The sequence below is a fragment of the Gobius niger genome, assembly GCF_951799975.1.
Source record: "Gobius niger genome assembly, chromosome: 19".
Taxonomy (NCBI): Eukaryota; Metazoa; Chordata; class Actinopteri; order Gobiiformes; family Gobiidae; genus Gobius; species Gobius niger.
The window spans coordinates 20,235,544-20,255,370 of NC_136870.1; the positions used below are offsets into that span (position 1 = coordinate 20,235,544).

General features: G+C 41.9%; 2 protein-coding genes across 3 annotated transcripts in view; both read left to right on the forward strand.

Moving 5' to 3' along the window:
- The window catches only part of samd8 (sterile alpha motif domain containing 8), a 243,737-nt gene that overhangs the window by 121,094 nt on the left and 102,816 nt on the right, over nt 1–19,827 (forward strand). The gene's annotated exons all lie outside the window — the stretch shown is intronic.
- dock1 (dedicator of cytokinesis 1) overlaps nt 1–19,827 on the forward strand; it is a 294,516-nt gene that overhangs the window by 11,018 nt on the left and 263,671 nt on the right. For both annotated transcript variants that reach the window (XM_079577082.1, XM_079577083.1), the window contains exons 2-6: nt 13,394–13,477; nt 15,586–15,626; nt 15,722–15,777; nt 16,725–16,821; nt 18,451–18,599. In XM_079577082.1, coding sequence (XP_079433208.1) covers nt 13,394–13,477; nt 15,586–15,626; nt 15,722–15,777; nt 16,725–16,821; nt 18,451–18,599 — 427 coding nt within the window. The remainder of the gene's footprint in view (nt 1–13,393; nt 13,478–15,585; nt 15,627–15,721; nt 15,778–16,724; nt 16,822–18,450; nt 18,600–19,827) is intronic.

Sequence of the window (19,827 nt, forward strand, 5' to 3'; positions counted from 1 at the left end):
AAACTCTGAGCTGCAGAGAGAGAGAGAGAGCCCCGCGCGTCATAAACAGAGCAGCTGCGTCTTTACGTTAATAATTACGGCCAACACATCGTGGCTTCTGCCAGGCTACTGACGCTAGCGCGCATATTAGTTACATCAGTGATTTAATTTACAGTGCAATCCCTGCAAAGTTTGTAGGTTTGCAAGGCCTACAGAGGACCAGTGCGTGTTTTTGACGGGAGGGGGCGTGGCATCACGATGGTGGCGCTCCATCGTGATGTTGCTCATCCATCGCCGATGGACGATGACATCGTCCATCGGCACAACCCTAGTTTTAACCCATAGCAATGGGCCCGGTATGAACATGTATACAACTTTTTAACAATTTAGACAAAATGACTTTATAAAAGCAAACACCTTTTTGTCACATAATAACATAGAGCAGTGTTTTGGTGCGCATTTCTGATTAAGTTCTTGATTTTTTTTAATGCTTCAATCGCTTTACAGTGCCACATCTACTTCAACATCTAACAAAGCAAATATCCATACTGACTGCAACTTCTGGATATTTTGAAGGACGGGACTAAAAGCGCTCAGAAGTGTTCCGTGGGCCTTGTTTTCTCTTACATGTCCCTGCAGTGTGCGTCGACGGACTCCTCCAGTATTGATCGGAGCAGATTGAAGCTTTGTTCGGGCAGACTCCTGCTGCGCCGCTCTGTGCTCTCTGACAGATGGCTAATGGAGCCCAACACTTGAATGTGAAACAAAGGTTACCACTGTGGACACACATTTGTTATTACAGGAATTAGACACGGCTGGATTAAATGAATACATCAGGCCTCCACTGTCACATTACATTATAGGGACATGCCTCCTTATCAGATCTCTGCTTAAGATACACATTTGCTCTTACTGTTTCACATGGTAATATAAAATACAAGTACCACATGCATATTGGAATGGATTTTGTGTGTGAGTAATTAATATTTGAAGAAACACTTTAAACAGTTGCATTGTGTGGATTGGAGTTGCTTGTAATTGTGGGTTAGGGGCTGTGAAGTGACAGCCACGTGCAGAGAGTGGCGGCCTTTCAGCTCCGTTGGCATCCGATGAAGGGGGCCCCTGTTATGGCTTTCTCTCCGCGAGTGTGTGCTTAAATTACTACTCCAAGACTGGGCTCACTTACTCAAATTTAAAATGCACAGCCTCTAAAACCTAAATCAATATTGCCTCTGCTATAATTGCAAACTTTGCCACCCTCTGAAGCGGCCTGAACTCTGCGGCGGCTAATCCGTGGGTGAAAATGAGGCGTTATGCTCCCTGAACTTCCCTTTCGCTCACTTTGTTTCTGAGCTCTATCATGGCATTGTCATCTTGGACAGGAATATGAACATCAGAGAAGAATATTGATGGAATATCCTGGTCATTCGCTATATTCGGGTATTGTTCAGCTTAAATTAATGTTTTAACCTAAGAAGCTCCTGCTAATTTCTTTTCGATATTTAAGCGATGTTTTTTGTAACTCAGTAATTCTGCCATGTGAAAGATGGTGCAACTAGGTCAAACAATCATCTCTCTCTTGGTCAGATAGGCTTCATACATTCCCTGTTCTATAGATACAGACGGCATCTCTGGAATAACCCATATGGTCATGTTTGAAAACAGAATCTAAACTTTCTCTTATTATTCAAAAACTACTTTAACAAATGCTGAATTATGTATATAGTTTTCTACTAAACAAATATACAAAGACATGGAGAGGAGCAAAGTGATTCAACAGCCCATGAATACATAAATAATATGGTTAGCTAGCGCCAGCTACAACTGCTGTTTTTTCACTTCTACTGAACAATCTGATTTGATTTATTTATCTGCTGTGAGAAAATATCTATATGGGCCCGATTTACACTTGACTTTATTTATGTGTGATAAATAAGTTCATATTTCACCACAAAATGGCTAAAAAGAGTGGAAAAGTATGTTTCTCTAAAGATTCTATGTTCCCCCTCGGCGAAGCCACGCCCCCTTCTATGACGAGATGCCGTCTGTATCCATACAGAGATGTACAGGCTGGAACCCAGTGCTATTTCTGTGAGTGCTGATGAATGCGATTGACAGGTGCGCTTAAAAGATGTTCATCAGGGTGCCATGGATTTGCCAGCATGCTGTTAGCTGCGAGCGGAGGCTTGTTTTCAAAGTATTTTGTCAGTCCAATCAGAAAAATGTGTGATGTAAAGGACAGGGTGTACTGACAAAAGTGAATACCTCAATATTTTTGGGGACTTGTGTAATGTGCAAACAAGTTCCGTTACTCAAAAAGATAATTGTCCTGAACAGACAACAAAAGGGCAGAAAAAAACATTTTTCCTTACATTTCTTTGCCAATTTCCCTGCCCTTTTCCTCCTATTTTCCCCCACATCAGCCTAATTTTTTCATAATATTTCTCCCCATTTTCCCCCATTTTAAACAATTTATTCCACATTGCTTGACATTGGAGATGTAATCAATATTGTAAATTTGCATCTTCCAAAACAGCAATTCTGACAATATCTTGTAGACGATATATTGCCCACGTCTAATAATGTGTCCGTATCAAAACAAACATGCCGGCTTACGCAAGTCCGAGGACAAAGAACTAATTATACAAATCTCACAGAGGATAGGGAAACAGCGCCATCTTCTGCCAAATCATCAGGCAAAGTGATAAACTTATTTAACTAGAGGTGAGAGAAGTTCTAAACTAGAGGTCTGCGCGGTACAGATTTTTCAGTCCCGCGCCGCGCCCGCCCCCGCATGGTGCCGTACCGCTCCCGCCCGCATCCCGCAAAGGATTGTAATTTTTATTCCCGCTCCCGCCCGCATCTGCGTTGTTTTGTCCCGCTCCTGCCCGCAAAAATCCTGCAATATGCAATATGGGGACATTTGCACTGCAGGAGTCATGACCAGTGCAGGAAGACGTTTGGACAGACCGCGCACACTGGGGCAGAGCAGGGACGTCTCGCTCCGCCCTGCTCTCCCCTGACTCACTGGACTCTTGCCAAATCGGGTTACACAAAAAGAAAGTAGACCAGCTCAGGCCTGTCCATATAGCCTTGTGTATAACATAGGTTTTTCACGGTGTATGGGACAGACACACCAGTTCAACCCCTAACTAAGTTGCTCCTGTCACTGTGTAGCATCAAACATCAAGACAAACCCATCAAGAAACGCACACGCTTCATGTCAGACAAGTCGTACATTAAGGGCCGACTTTACTCCACACAATAAGCATAAAAACACTACACTCACTGTGTACTCGATCTTCTGGGGATCCGTCGTAGAACTTGCTGCTCTTAAACCTCTTTATCCAATGATTCTTACTCGTCTGGTCAGCCCTCAGCTCCATTTGGAAAAACTTCATAATCCACAAAAACAGGCGCCTGTCTACACCTGTAGCTACTGTTGTTTTGGTCTGTGGAGGCAGCGTGAGAGATGCATCCAGGGACCGTGAGAAGTGCGGGAAAGGCGCACTTCTTACTGTCCCTTTTATCCACAAACGTGCAGAAAATCTGGACAAATATGTAACAGTGGGGTTCTCCAGCGGGGGGGCAATCGGGATGGCAGAAACTGACTCCCAAACATCAGGAGGAACGACCGCAGGAGGAGGAGAAGCCTGCGGAACAACTTCAGCACCGGAGGAGCGGCGGGAGAAGTGCGCACTTCTTACGGTCCATGAATGCATCTCTCACGCTGCCTTGCACAACAACAACAACAACGCGTGGTTACAGTAGCCACACCATGGATAAGTTAAGGCTTATTTACAACTTTTGACATGTAAAACAAGCTGTGATGGGCGCGGGGCAGGTGAAGACCGGCCTGTTGTTGTGGATTATGCAAAAGAAGTTTTTCCAAATGGCGCTAATGACCGACACGACGAGAGAGAATCATTGGATAAAGACGTGAAGAGCAGCAAGTTCTTCGACGGATCCCCAGAAGATCGAGTGCACAGTGAGTGTAGTGTTTTTATGCTTATTCTGTGGAGTAAAGTCTGGCTGAATCCCATGTTGCACTAACTCATTGCGCGTGCGTTTGTTGTGTTTGACTTGATAGATCCAGTCTGCGTTTGTCCGTGTTACGCAGTGACTGGAGCCTATAACTGTTTCTATCAATTTTGAGCATGGACACAGTGATTCTGCGGTACTAATGCTCTCGTTATCAAAATAGAATGAACAAATGAAATGAAAATGAAAAATTATTTAGTTTGCGGGACAGCAGTTTATCGTCCCACCCGCCCGCTCCCACACTCTGCCGTCCCGCCCCCCTCCCGAGCCCGCAATGTGCTTTAAAAATCTCAGGGCTGCAGGGCTCTATTCTAAACTTCAATCTGATGTGATATTTCTGAGAGAGTCTTCTGCATTTGAGTGGCGCATTACAAATTGCATCAGTGGTTGAATGAAAAAAAAAAAACTCTATTTCTGAAAGAATTTCTCACAGTGTTGGTGATTTTCTGTGTTCTACTACTCCTTTGATACTTCAATATTTTAGCGTTACCTTCTTTCTCATCATTTTCGGCATGACTTGCATGTTTAGACAAAAATGGCACCATGCCTATCAGCAGCGGTTGCCTTTTGAATATAAATAGACCACAGAAGCCACAGTCGAGGGATTTCCTGTTGTGCACTTGTTGCTATGAAGATGCAGAAGCGGCAAATGCGGTACTGGAGGTCGACCAAAGACACAGTTTTTTCTTTTTCTTTTTTCTTTTTTTTGGCAAGAACACACTTCAAAGTAAACTTGCAGAGTCCATTGTAGACTTTGCTCAAATATTTTAAGCTAATTACGAGGCCATCGGTATTCCTATCACGGCAGATGCAGCACGGGGGCAGCCAGTAATTAGCCTGTCTCACAGTGCAAAGGCTAATCTGAGCGGGTTCCAGCTACCGTGCAGGGCTTAATCCCTCGAATAATGTATCAGTAAATGGATCAAAGTAATGACGACCTTCTGAACTGGGCTTTATGATGATAAGAGCTGAGAGATGCAGCAAAGGAAATGTATATGCCTGTGCTGTAGAGAGTTCTGTGCGACAAAGGTGCCTGCATTTTATCTGATTTTGTGAGAACATGCAAGTCGGATTTGAGGGGGTTAAGCAAATAGAAAAGCAGGCGCATCGTAGATATTATTTTGCTCTTGCATTTTGAGTATTCAGTCCATCTTCTCAAACACGGTTTCCCTAGCTGATGTCATGCGATGGTTGCTTTTAGCCTTATGTAAACAACTTCACCCCAGCTTATTTGTATGGCCAAAATGATGTTCTGTGTGGCCTAAAATGAGTAGAGGAGAACGAGGTGGTTTGGGCCGTGGGGAGGGTCGGGTCTCGCAGTGTTTTAGAGCTCTGTCCTCTTCTGAAACCAGGCTAAACTGAACATACCGACTTTTGAAAACTTTTGATTGTCAAGCCCCTCCTGGTACCGACACCTTAACGTGGTGGAGGGGTTTGAGCACCCAGATGATCCTGGGAGCTCTGTTGTCGGGGTTTTCGTGCCCCTGGTAGGGTCTCCCATGGCAAACAGGGCCTAGTTGACGGGTCAGACATAGAGCGGTTCAGACGCCCCTTATGAGAGACCAACAAGCTCGGTTTGAATCGTGAGGCCGTCCATCCGTGCACCCACCGACTGCAGAAGGAACCATAGGGGGCTGGTGCAATGTGATTTGACCCGCCTTTGGACAAGTGGAAGAAGATGGATGGATGGATGGATGGATGGTTGTCAAGTGTGAGTCAGCTTTCACACTGAAGAGCTTGGACTTTCATTTATCATTTACAAGGATAAATAGTCATAATCTAAAGACTAATCTTACTCATTGACTAATTGACTAAATGGCGTGTGTGTGTGTGTGTGTGTGTGTGTGTGTGTGTGTGTGTATGTGTGCGAGGAGGGTTGGGTCACACAGAAGGCACTGATGTCCCAAGCCTTTCATCCTTGACACCTAGTAAACATGTTTTGGGGAAATCCCTAACTCTGAGGTGTGATTGAAGAAGTGGTGGATGGTCCTTTATTGCAGATCTTCTGTTTTGTTTGCAAACCACATTTTCTAACTTGTACCAAATAAGCAATAACAATTCTATAAGATCTCATCCTGTCATAGAAAATTGTATTCTTCTGTTTCTAGTGCATATTAAAGCCTCATGATTCAGAGCTGTCTACTCCTTGGCAAAATGTTGAAAGCCTTGGCAGCATAGCTAAGAAATGTCTTATGTGACCCAACTGTCTTCTTTTTAGTTTTCCCGATAGCCTAGCGATGCAAAGATGTCGCAGAATGTTCATGTACATATTGCCGTATTGACAATTGCAAATATAAAATGATTTGTGATGTAGTGGTGTTTGGAAATGGGGCATGCTATATTGGTTGCATGCTTTCATTTCAAAACAGTGAGTCATAGAGAAACCATGTGCGGAGAGTTCCTTCCTGAAAGCCTTTGTGAGGTGTGTGTAAAGTGCAGGTCTGCTCTGCAGAGTCTTAATACTTTCATCCGAGCAGCACCGGAGAAGCTGAACCGCAACAATAAAAACTCCCTCTGTTTTCATATAACGATCCAAACGTCGGTCCCATCTGAAACGGAAAGACGGTTTTCAATTAAAGCCATAACTCCGCTCTATGGAGGCCAAGCAATCACTGGATTACATAGCACCCTGAGGTCCGCGTCAGAGTAGTGTGTGCCAAAAGATATTACTGCCGTTTGGCATTGAGCGCTGGCAACAAACTGGTTCTTCTACACCTTTGTTATTGGTTTGTAATTTTTGTTTGAATCAGTTGAGTGCATCTTTAGGCACTGACACTGGAATTAAACATTACTGGTGTGGTGTTCTCCCAATCTTAAAGGAACAGGCCACCGTTTTTCCATACTGAGATATGTTCTTACCTGAGCTTAGACGAGGTGATGTGTACCCGTCTGGTCTTTGTGCGTGCACTCAGTCACACACATTGACCAAAGATGTGGTTAGCATTTGGCCTCTCCCAGTGTCTTCCTGTAGCTCCAAACTGGGGTGAAGTTGGAAGCTACCACGCTCTTTCATGGGCAGGCACAAAGACCAGACAGGTACGTATCAACTCGTCTAAGCTCAGGTAAGAACATATCTCAGTATGGAAAAACGGTGGCCTGTTCCTTTAAGATTATTCTTGAAGTGTTGATTTGGTTTTCAACACCAGTGAATATATTGTTTGATGGCACCTAATGTAAAACCACATGATTGATCTGATACTCCAGTGTATTCAAGGCCTTACAAGACAGATTTTTGTGAGATTGAAGACTCAAATCTTACAACAATCCACCATGCCAGGCAGGATAACTGAGTTCCTGAAGTAGTGGTATCCCACAGGGCATATCATTCATTCAAACTACAATATCCCTCTTATATAATCCGGCAACTCCATGAAATGATCTTGAGATCCAGAATTCGGACCCCGCGGTTTGGACTCCCAAGTTTGAGAACTGTCCTAAAGTATGACTACAACGCCAACATATGCTTTCCTTGCATTTTATCGTTGTTCAATTTCCTCCTTGGCTCTTGCGTGAGGCGTCTCTATTGCAATACAGCCAGATTTAAGGTGGTATTTCCGCTCCATTTCCCAGAAGACTCGAGGACGAGGACACAAGGTTTAGTTGGTCAAGGCTTTGCTGTCTTTACTCCGCTCCTGTGTTAATCTCAGGTTAATTACAATGGCATTAGCTTCTCGTTTTCCCACCGCAGATAAAGCTGTAAGCTGTTGGATGTAATTGGTTTAAGAGGAAAAGATTGTGTTGCAATCTTGCGTGTTAATCCCAGTGTCTAACCTCTTATTAAAGCCAATTAGACAAGGACTTACAAATAATTACCATTTCCCCTGTGTGTATTTGTTTGGATAGTAGGGTTGCAAACATTGACACTACTAAACCAGGATAGAAAGTTTCATAAGAACACGGTAAGAAGCAGTAAACTTGAAGTGTAAGGAAAATGGTATTGCAATTTTTGCTGAAGAGTTTACACCCAATACATTGTGTTTGTTTTTAACCAGTAACTGCACTGGTCCGATTTGGCTATTCAGAGAAGAAAACCACCTTTGCCGGTTTCAGAAAAGCTTGGTAGCACTAGGAAGATGACCAAATGCTCAAATGAATCCACTTTTTCGAGGCTATGGATGAAATGTCATTGTCTATGTTCCAGTATCTGATTTGGCCTGTGACCACCAGTTTGAACATGTGATTGATTTATAAATGAAACAAGTGCTGGACGTAGCAGAATCATATTGACACCACACACGGGGAGAGTGCCACAACACGACACCAAATGATCGAGATTTGGAAGAGGAGAATCCGGCCTAAACTCAAGCCACAAATCTTCCCGTGTGTCTCTGGCTTTCGATTGATCCAGTGCGGTATTTTCTGCTGAAGGATTCTCCGCGTGGGTCTTGTTTTCGCAGCATCCATCTGCATGATGATCCGTCTCAAAGATGTCCACGCAGGAGAAAGCTCTGTCTGGGATTTCCTGCTGGTGCTGGTCCCAGGGAGTCCTATGTACTCAACCTGAAGAGTGTCTGCCATTCAGCTTCCTACACACTTCACCGTCATATGTTCTCCTCAGATTGGATTAGTGAAGTTCAGCAGAAATACAGAAGCATTTAGCAGAGGAAGCATTGATACACTGCCTGACCTAGAATGACATTGGACAAAGAAAATCATGTTCTGGTTTTTGTTTTAATGCCTAGTGCACCAGTGAGTCCTTAGATTGTCTTATCAGAGACTGCGTGCTAACTAGGGATGTGTACCGTTAGCCGATAGCAGTATGGTATCAAAATAAAAGTTTAGTTTCTACTGGTATCAGAAAAATAAAAGTATCGAAAGTCGGAGTTAGAAAAATAATATCTTTGGAGACCAAGTTTTGATGCTGTTGGTTCAGGGGCAGCATTAAAGGAAGTGACTTGGTTGTTTCAGCTCAAATAAATGAAACACATTTGAAAATTCAATGCTTTTTAAAGCCATTGTAACGCATATAATTTATTTTTAATGGCACAAATCCCAAAAATCTTGGGATATTTAGCTTTGTATAATTTGTAAAACATTCGGACAGAGGAATGAGGGAAATGTTGATATTCAAAGCCAAATTGGACGCAACAGGAAACTTTTGAGCAAAATAGTGTGTAAAGAATTGGTCTTAAACCACAGTTTTCGTGTCTTTTGATGAATGAATTTGATGAAGAGAAAATATTTGAGCAATGTCACTGAGTGTGTTCCGTCTCTGAGGAAAATTATATTATAAGAAAATTGGATATAATGCCAGTTTGAATCTAATATATGGCTTTTTAAATTACCTTTTAAAGGTGCCTTATGTAACGTTTGAAAAAAATGATATATGTGTATATTTGACCTTTTAGTGACCCAGTGGCGTTATGAGTGCAGCATGGCACCTTTGCTTTCCCTCACAGTGGCCTCTATGATGCTTCAGAATCAATTGTTTTTGCGTTTCTGGTCATTTTCTGGTACGAACCCCTAAAAACGATTGATCCTGGAGCGTCATAAGGGTCACTGTGAGGGAAAGCAAAGGTGCCATGCTGCATTCATAAAGCCACTGAGTCACGGAAAGATCAAATATGCACAGATATCCACACATTTTTTTTTCACATTAAAAGTTGCATAGTGCACCTTTTGAGGACCTAAATATTGTTGTTCAGGTATTGGTATCGGAAAAAAATGTTACTCAGCCCTAGTGCAAACTTTGTCCTGCAGAGGCAAAGACAAACCACACAGTACACAACATGCCCATCTCACCCCTCACCTTCCCCACTGCACAACATAAACATCTGCAAAGGAGCCACAATGTAAGTGGAAATGTTTGAAGTGAGTCAGCAGCAGGCATTAGTGCACTCACACAGGGTGTAACTCGCATTATGAAGTGCTTTTATGTACGGATTTCCTTTATAAACATCTGTGAACTGACTGACTTGTGTTAATCATTTTTTTATAACATTTTTTATGATGTATTATGGTGTACATTTCATATATATTGTTCAATTACGCCAGTGCTACACTCAAACAGTCGGTGCTCAAGTTGTTTTTGGGCAATCGGGCAAAAAAAAAAGTCCATGATTTTGATAAATCTCAATTTTCTGTTTTATTTTATTTTCATATTAAAAAAACAACAAAAATCTTTTTTCTTACATGACCTTGAGAATAAACCGCAGCTCAAACAAAATTGAAAAATGTTCAACCCAGTGCCATTTAAAACAAAAACATTTCATTTTACGCCTCCACATTTCATGTCTTAACCTGACGGTTACAAGACGTCCATGACAGTAATTGAGATTGATGATGACATTGTGATTTCGATTACATTTTACAGAACTGTCAGCCCTGCTTGAGAAGTTATTTATATCACTGCTTTTTTCTTCATCTCCTTGAGCCAAATTAATAATAATAATTAAAAAAACAATACTCTTATAGGTGCTCGTCATATAATTAGAATATCATGAAAAAGTTCATTTATTTCTGTAATTCAACTTAAAATGTGAAACTAATATATGATATTATAGACTCATTACATGCAAAGGGACATATGTCAAGCCTTTATTTGTTATAATTTTGATGATTATGGCTTACAGTCCATTTTCAAAATATTAACATTTTCTGAGATTTTTAATTTGGGGTTTTTGCAAGCTGAGCCATAATAATCAAAGGCTATACATATCTCACTCTGAATGAGTCTATCAAATATTAGTTTCACAGTTTGACTTGAATAACAGAAGTGAATGCACTTTTTCATGATATTGTAATTATATGACGAGCACCTGTACTTAACCTGTTGTAACAGTGGCAGAAAGGGGACATGTTATTTCTTGCCTAGTTTTTCCTCACTGATTTGAACTTGGGAGTTGTCGGTTCTCTCCATGATATGATTCCTGACCCTTATCCTCCGGTGACAGTGCCGTGCCCTCCGCCTTATGCAAGAGGTTGTGTGGTTATGAGCTCGGGGCAAAATGAGCGCTCTGTTTATACCTCGTCCAGAAATTCATTTGTGCTTAGGGGCTCCTGGGAAAACATGGTCCACTTCCTCTGCCTCCTCGTCTGCTCCCGATGCTTCCCCTCTCCTTCACAGCGTCCGACCTGACTCGGGTTTACCGTCTGAAAAAGGCAAATTCACCTTTGCGAGTAATCAGAGGTGCAGGGTTCTTGCAGCGTGACGGGAATCTCACTGACTTTTCTATACATTGCTGTATTTTTGAATTATATTTCTCCCTTGCGGTGCTCTCCTCTATGAAGTGCACTTCTGTTTTGGCACTCAAATTGCAGAAGCCCGTCTTATGAATAACTAGCAGCTTTTATTCTCGACTGTTGCACTTAGGTCATTTTCATTCAAACACACAACAACACTCATTTGACTTCGACTGTGACATAATCTGAATACCCTCTGTGTACTGCTTTACCTCTCTGTTGGCATTTCAATAAGTCTCGGGCCTTTAATAAATTCATATAAGAGGGAAATGAGATGCATAGTACAGGGCTGGCTGTCGTCTGTGCATCCAAAGTGGATTATTAAAACGGTTCACCTGCAAATGACATCCGAGGTTGTCTTATGTAAAAGTGGAAAATTGGGTGAAAGATGAGATTTCAATCCCATTTCTATCTCATATCATGCATTTCTTTAAGGCGAGTGGGGCTGTGCTCAATATATCGTATCAGCAATATATCGTTTCGGAGAACCAGACAGTACGCGTATCGTATGGAGGCACCTGTGTCTTGTTAGGCAAGTGTTTAAAAAAAATCTTTTTAAAGCAGTACTAAGTAACTTGTTAACCTTTTTATAAATCCTTTTTGTAGTCCCTCTGGGGGTAATACAAGTGTTAATGGGAAGAAGAAGCTAACAGGCAAAGCTAACTACGGGCTAGCGCCACTTAAACAGTACTGACAGCCACGTTTGAGTGAAAAAGATGATCTCCATTGTGTAATTGGATGTACAATATCCCTCTCTCCCTTTGTCTTTTCTCTCAGTGTAGTATTCACTCTCACGGACAATTAACGAGTAAAAAAACGCAACATGCTACGACATCTGCAGTGGCTCTTATGGCCTCTAGGGGCACGAGTTACTTCATACTGCTTTAATATGCCTGTTTCACCCCAGGCTTTAATCATAACGTATTACAACACGCACGCAAGTACAATATAAGGTCTTTACTTGCTGAGCACATTCAGCATAAAAAAACTCCTTTCAGTGCACCTGTAAGAGCATTTTCCTTAAGTTTTATCGGAATATGTACTGTCCTCTGGTCTCTGTGTCCGGATATGTATCATTTTGTGAAGCTGTTGGCAATTCCCATCGGCCGTGGAGACGTGTGAGAGGGACTGGTTTATGGAGGTGAAAGATGAGCTTATTAAAAATGACCCAGACAGCAAGAGTCCGAGTCACTCCGCATGTCCGCGATAAGACTTTTCTCTTTTTTTAATTAACAGAATGGACGCTGTAGTTAAGCAACACTGCTTTCAGAGAGAGATAAAAGTCCGGCCAAGACAGAGTTGGATGAGAATTTAAAGCTTAGTTTTTAGTATCTTGGGGCTTCTGTTGGAATTCATTGAATGTGTGCCCTGAAATCTGGTCATACTGACAACCTTTACTAAAGTGTTTCTGAATTACTTCACCAACAATCTTAAAATCTGCTGCTCATCACAGTGATTCAATATTGTTCCATTGTTGTGACTTATCAAAAATTGTTTTTATCCAACATCTGTTAATGGGATGACAGGATGGGGGTCTTTCATTTCCCTCTGGTGTCTCTGGCCAGAAAACCACAACTGCAACTTTCCCTGCTCCGACTCGGAGACCCAATACACACTAATAGAATCACGAAGAAGAAGCTAGCAGCGGGCTAGCGCTTTCTCCCTTCCTCTCTCCCTTTGTCTTTTCTGTCAGCGTAGTATTTACCCTCAATAATTAATGAGAAAAAAACCTGCAACATTCTACGACACCTGCAGTTGCGCTTATGGCCTCTAGGGGCATGAGTGACCAACAGTGACAAAGTTGATCCCTTTGTCACTGTTTAAAAAAAAAATCAAATACTATACCTGACCTCCTGTACTCCCATACACAACCAAACATCACTGTAACATAATCGCTTTACCTCAAATGAAACCGCTGCAGTGTATTTTTGTATCCCGGCGTTTCCTGCCGCTTGTTCTTTCTTTCAAAGTTGTGTGAAATCGGGCCTCTCTTTGGTTTGTCGCCAGCTATAATCCTCCCTGTTCCTGTTGTTGAGTGGGTGGACATCCCGTTTGATGCCCGTTGTTACGTATCGCACTGGCAGACAATTAGTGCCACTGGGGAGCGCACTTTCTAAATTGGCTGTTTTTTCTTCTCTTTGATAATATCCTGTTTCCTTACTTCATCTCTCTCTTTCATTTTCTTCCCCAGCGATCTATAACTACGACGCCCGGGGAGAGGAGGAGCTGTCTCTGCAGATTGGGGACACAGTGCACATACTTGAGACATATGAAGGTGAGGGGAGCCTTAACAAACGGCCGCTGTGATCCAAAGTGACATGATGCATTGCTGCTGTCCGCGCACTCACCCATTGTGTTTTGTCAGCCCTGCTCCTCCTGGTTGATGAGAAATGTGTTAGAAGTAAGAGACTTAAATGTTTATTTAGTGCTGTTGGCAGGGACCGCATTGACCTGACATAGGAGGAGTTCATAAACAACAGAACCCAAAGACCTGCACATAATTGTACACACACAAATGTAATACTGGGATATATCTCAATACTAGGTTAATTTTTTGTAGTCCCTCTGGGGGTAATACAAGTGTTAATGGGATGATTGGGGGGGTCTTTCATCTCCCCCTGGTGTCTCTCTGTCCAGTAAACCACACTTACAACTTCCTTGCCTCTGGGCCAGAGGCGCAATACACACTAATAGAATCATAAAGAAGTAGCTAGGTCCTAGGTTTTCCCCGAGGCCTCCTACCAGTGGCAGGCGGCTGGAGCTGGCTCCTCTCGACATTAAGAACAGGAAGGAGCTCCTCAGGATGTGCCCTACCACCCTGCGAAGGAAACACATTTTGACCACTTGTCCTTTTGGTCAAGACCCAGATCTCATGACCATAGGTGAGAGCAGGAACTTAGATCATCTGGTAAATACAGAACTTTTCCCCCCTGATGGATGGAGAGTAAGATTGTCAACTTAAACTCAAAGAAATCATTTAAAACAGACTGAATACAGCATTAAACAACAGCATTCAATTACACTTAGCACACAGACCTATCGTTCTCAAGACGATTCTGAGAAACATGATTACACAAAGCAGAGAACCTCGTAGTGAAGCTTAAATCATCAACTTAAATCATCAATCGTCAACCACACACTGTCCAGTCGATGATTTAAGCTTCCTGGACGAATGAGAGCCTTCACAAACACAAATCGGAGAGTACTTTAACATTTTTAGATTTAAACTGCTCTTAAAATGTGAGAAATACTGTAAATGACTTCAACATTTCCAAACAGAACACCCAATTAGGTCACATATTATGTACAGCAGTGTTTCCAAACTGGGGGCGTTCACTTAGCAGGGGGTACTTGGAGCTGTTTCAGATCGAAAAAGAAGTCAAAACTGGACAGTATTTCAATATTATTTTAAAAGGAAACTTCTTTTTAATGGTCATTTGCAGTAGTGGTTTTGCTTTGTTGTAACACTGCTAAATACCAATAAAGTTTAGCAGATCATTTTCTAAATAATTGGCTGCACCTTAGCATTATGGGGGTACTTTGAGGAAGAACTCAAGGGGTATGCGAGACACAAAGCTTGGGAACCACTCATGTACAGCACTGTCATTTATAGAAAGTGGTGCTTTACTTTGGGCTAAAATTGGCAGGTTCGGCCCTTGGTCTTTTGACAATAAAGAAAATCGGCCCTGCACCAACCAAAAGCTTACCTACCCCTGTGCTAGAGGCTCCAATCACGGGGTTGGCCTGTTATTTGAGAAAGCCTTGATTAAAATGTGTTGTGACAATTAAAATGATAAAATGAAAACTCATATTTAGTGCTTAGTGGTGAATTAAGCACTGTTTTGGTGTTTTTCAGTTGAAATGACTAAATAACTAACTATAACAAAGGGCACTTTGTACCAAATTCAATGAATCTGATGAATGAGTGATTGGTGGTGATCAGAGTTGGCAGCAGATTTCCTACTGTCAGCCCCAGGGCAGTTTCGACTACACTGACTGAATATTGGCCTGCTTTGGACCTCTGAGAGGCTTGTAAAGGTCAAAATTAACTATTTAATTCCTACTGTTTAAAAGTGATACGTTAATATAAGTATAATGTGTGCGAGCTGTAACTGTTCATGCTGATTTAAGAACCCAATAAAAATCTAAATCGAAGCTGTAAAACACGACAAACAAGCACTGCTCGTAAAACCATTAAACAGTTGTATTTATAATAAATTCAACTGTTTAATGGTATATGAAGATTGAACATTGAAAATGGTTTTGAATATTGTTTTAGGAAGAAGAAAAACGCAATTCAGACTAAAATGTCTTCCTTCAAACCGTGACAGTACTTTTTACATACAATGAGTGACATTTCTGATTCCTTTTGTGCTGTTTCAGACTGGTACAGAGGGCATCGGTTAAGAAGGAAATCCAAAAAGGTAAGCCTCACTCATAACCCTGTTCGTGCGGTATTTTTGTCTCATTTATCCTCGCTCTGACGGTTTGTTTGTGCTCTTATCTCGCTCTCGTCCAGGGCGTATTTCCAGCGTGTTACATCCATCTAAAGGACGCCACTGTTGAAGGCAGCGGGTGAGTATTTCCTGTTTAAAATATGTCTTTGTACTTTTCCTACAGCTTCACTTTTGCTCGGGGAAGGGCTTTTTCTATTGCTGCCTGGGTTAGCCCTGGGTTTGCTTTACTGGAATAGAATTCACTATTATGCAGCTATATTCTATGTACTTTTAATACCTACGGACAAGTTAATATACCTTATTGTGTACTTATTATACTATTTAAAGGGGCTAGATGCAAGTTGGCCATTGTATACTCACCACTGCCACCTCAGGTCATACGTGTAACTGCAGCTTCTATATTAAGCTCGTGCAGGACGGCACTTCGGACCCGAATTAACAGCTTTTTGAGTGACAGTGCAGGATTTTAGAGGCAGTTGTGGTGAACAGATCTGAGCTCATTCTACAGGACATTGCTGGAACATGTAAGGGGAGGAAAATACTACAAAAATCATGGCCTAGTCTTGTCATTCAGGACCACATTTGAGCTTTCAGGAATATGAGTGACTTATCAAGTAGGCGCCGTCTTGGAATATTGTACGCTTTAGCAAAGGTTGTCATCTACACTGGTTTGTTGAGAGTTGAATCCGAGAAACCTCCTGAGTTCTGAGCATCTCTGGAGGAGGCAAATTGAATCGCAACACCCCCATTTCTGTTCGGTGAGGGATTCTGTTTCTCCACGAAGATGGCCTCTTTCACTCCGCTCCTCAAGCCGTATTTTCTCCGTGTCTATGATTTCACCCTCACTGTTCTGGGAATCTGTTGCCCTGATAGATGACACCTAGAAGAGTGAGAGCTTACAGTTTTTTCTTGGAATGGCAAAGAGTTCTTTAATTAATCATAGAATTGACCTACCTAATCATTGACCGTGCCAACCTTTTGAGACAATGGTTCAAATACACACTGTAAAACTGATGCCTGGGAAGGTGACTTTGCTAAATCTTTCCAAATCTTTGCGACTTGCAGGCAAAAGGAGACGATCATCCCCACAGAGCTGCCCCTGGTCCAGGAGGTGACGACTACGCTGCGGGAGTGGGCTTCTATATGGAGGGACTTATACGTGGTGAGACAGGCATTAGGTTTAATCCAACCTGACGTTTTTTACTGTCGCTAAAGGGACTCTCTGTCCTTCTCTACTTATTGGCGATTTTGCCATTGGAGATTGTGTGAATGCTATTGATTTCAGTCCAGCACAAATAGAAGAATCCAAGGTGACGGCAAAGTTGAGTCAACACATTTTTTCATCTTAAAAGATTTTTCTTCTTTCACAGGTAAAAATATAGTGTCTGGGTATGAAACATGGATGAATGCATTTTTTTATTTAGGTGTCATGGACGCCCAGCCTATGTGTTTGTACTGTATGAAACTATCACCAATATACAAAAATACCATAATTTATGTATCCATAGGCATATGTTTATTGGTGAATTAGTTCCGTGAGATGAATCCTTTCGTTTTCAAGGGAGTCCTCAGAATAATGGCACGACCGATATTATCGGCTGATATTAGGGTGTTTTCAATATCGGCAATCGGCTGATAAAAAGGCAGATATCTCCGGGACCAAAAGTGATAGAGACTTCCTCAGTCAGAGCTTTAAAATGAGCCCTCACACAACTTCCTAAGCCTCAGGGGAGCGGAGAAACATCGCAGTGAAAATTGTTGGTACATCTATTTTACTTCATTTAGTTTATACATTTTTGAGTATAATTTTGGATAGATAGAAATACAATTTCGGAGATAAAGACTTACCGTTTTTTGTTTTGGAATCTACTGATTTTTGCCTTTCAAACAAGCTCCCTCTGAAGCATCTTCTAAACATGAATATTCATATTATTCTTTACAATGCTACCGTTTCAATCTCCACACTTCCTCCACAAAACGAAACATATAGTTTATGAATAACTAATTTAACAAATTGCCTTCATACAGCCAGAACCTTCTCAACAGATCAAATCACAATTCATTATATTATGGACAATAAAGTACTGAATTCATCTTCAGCTGCACCCAAATCACACAGAGCACTCACCAGGAAGGGGCCCCTGCCTAAAATCCTCATACAGCAGTTCTAAGTAACTTGTTTACCTTAATTCTTTTCTAGTCCCTCTGGGGGTAATACATGTGTTGATGGGATGATTGTGGGGTCTTTCATCTCCCCCTTGTGTCTCTGGCCAGAAAACCACAATTGCAGCTTTCCTGCCTACGGGTTGGAGTCACCAAACACACTAATAGAATCACAAAGAAGAAGCTAACAGGCTAACGGGCAAAGCTAGCTGTGGGTTAGCGCCACTTAAACAGTATTTACAGCCAAGTTTGACTGAAAAAAAATATCTCCATTGTGTAATTGGGTGTATAATATCCCTCTCTCCCTTTGTCTTTTCTGTCAGTGTAGTATTTACTCTCACGGACAATTAATGAGTAAAAAAACTGCAACATGTTACGACACCTGCAGTGGCGCTTATGGCCTCTAGGGGCATGATGCTTTAACTGCTTCTCGGTGCCAGTGACTTGCTTTTGTTGTGTTCTTCAGCCAGACGGGAATGGTGTTGTCTTAAAACCTGCAAAATGATCCTGCATCTGGTGTGCCCTATCGAAACAGAAAATAAAAATAACATACAGTTCTCCCACTTTATTTCCGGCGCTCCTTGTCTTGTTTCCTTTCACTCACTCTTTTCCCTCTGCTCCGTGGCAGGGCGACAAGCGGGAGATGTTCAACACGGTGCGGGACATGATTTACGACCTGATCGAGTGGCGCTCCCAGATCCTGTCCGGCACCCTGCCCCAAGACGAACTCTCCGAGCTCAAGCAGAAAGTCACCTCCAAGATCGACTACGGCAACAAGTGAGCAGCCTGTTTTATAGACGGAACTGTATTGTACCGGAAGGTGCACCGAGGATTGGACAGGCTTATGGGAAAACGCTAAAATGAAAGATTTATGAATGTAGAAATTGAGATGGAAAGTAGAGTAAAAATAGAGAATTCAACTTGTGTTCAGGACTGTGTATAGTATTTCAGGTTTTGCAGAAAGACTTTGGGTAACGAAAGTCTTACACATAGAGAAAATAGCAAAAATCATCAAACTAGCTGCTCAGGTGATGCTTTATGATAACTAAGCAATGAAATTCAATGTAAGGTCAGTGTTTCCGTCTTGTGATATTATCTGTATGGTATTGAATGGTGAGTATCTGACACTAGTACCATCCACCCCTTTGTCCCAAATCACACAGGAAAGACGTAGCTCTAGTTGGAACAGGTCAGTGGTGACAGTCAATATAAAGTGACAGGTGATCATTTAGCTTGGAGGAAATAGTGGAAGGATTCTTCTCTGGCACGGACTCTTGCCGTCCATCACACAGTGGCAGGTCCTGCTGTGTCGGCAACTCAATATCAGGTGAAAATGAAAGAATGAAGATCCATTCAGGCCTGATGAAACTTTCAAGTTTTAGCCGGGGCCTTTTGAGAAATGATTTTTTGAGTTGGTATCCAAGTATCCACAATCTTCCCGATTCCTTTCTATGCTCGCCGCCTGCTGTTATCTGCGCTCATTCGAACTAGAAGAAGAAAACTCCTCGAAAAAGAAAATCAGGAGCAGAGGGGGGATATTGCTTTAGTAATAAAACAAGCCAATGAGAACACACACTGTGCACTTGCAGAAAGTCTTGGTTCGTTTTGTTTTTTAACATTTTGTGCCATGCAGTGATAAAAGATAATAGTGCTATGATTGGACAGTTTTGTCCTGATTTCTCTGCTTGTCTAATCAAGTCCAAAAATATGTTCTCGAACTCAAGAGTCATCCAAAGTACTTTTTTTTTTAACCTTCAGAGAAAATGAAAAACACTACAAAATTGAAATTGCGATATGTTCAAGGGGTGATGAAGCGAGATCTGACTAGCATTGGATGTAACTCAGTGGCGTGATTGAGACGGTGAAAACATTAAAGCAAAAACATTGTTCTCGGTTCACATTGAAATAATGCCTGTGCAAAGAAATAGATCATACTAAGGAGTGAGAGACCAGTCAGAACTTCAAATTGGCCCGGAGCCCCCTCTCCAGACAATGGTGGGAATTG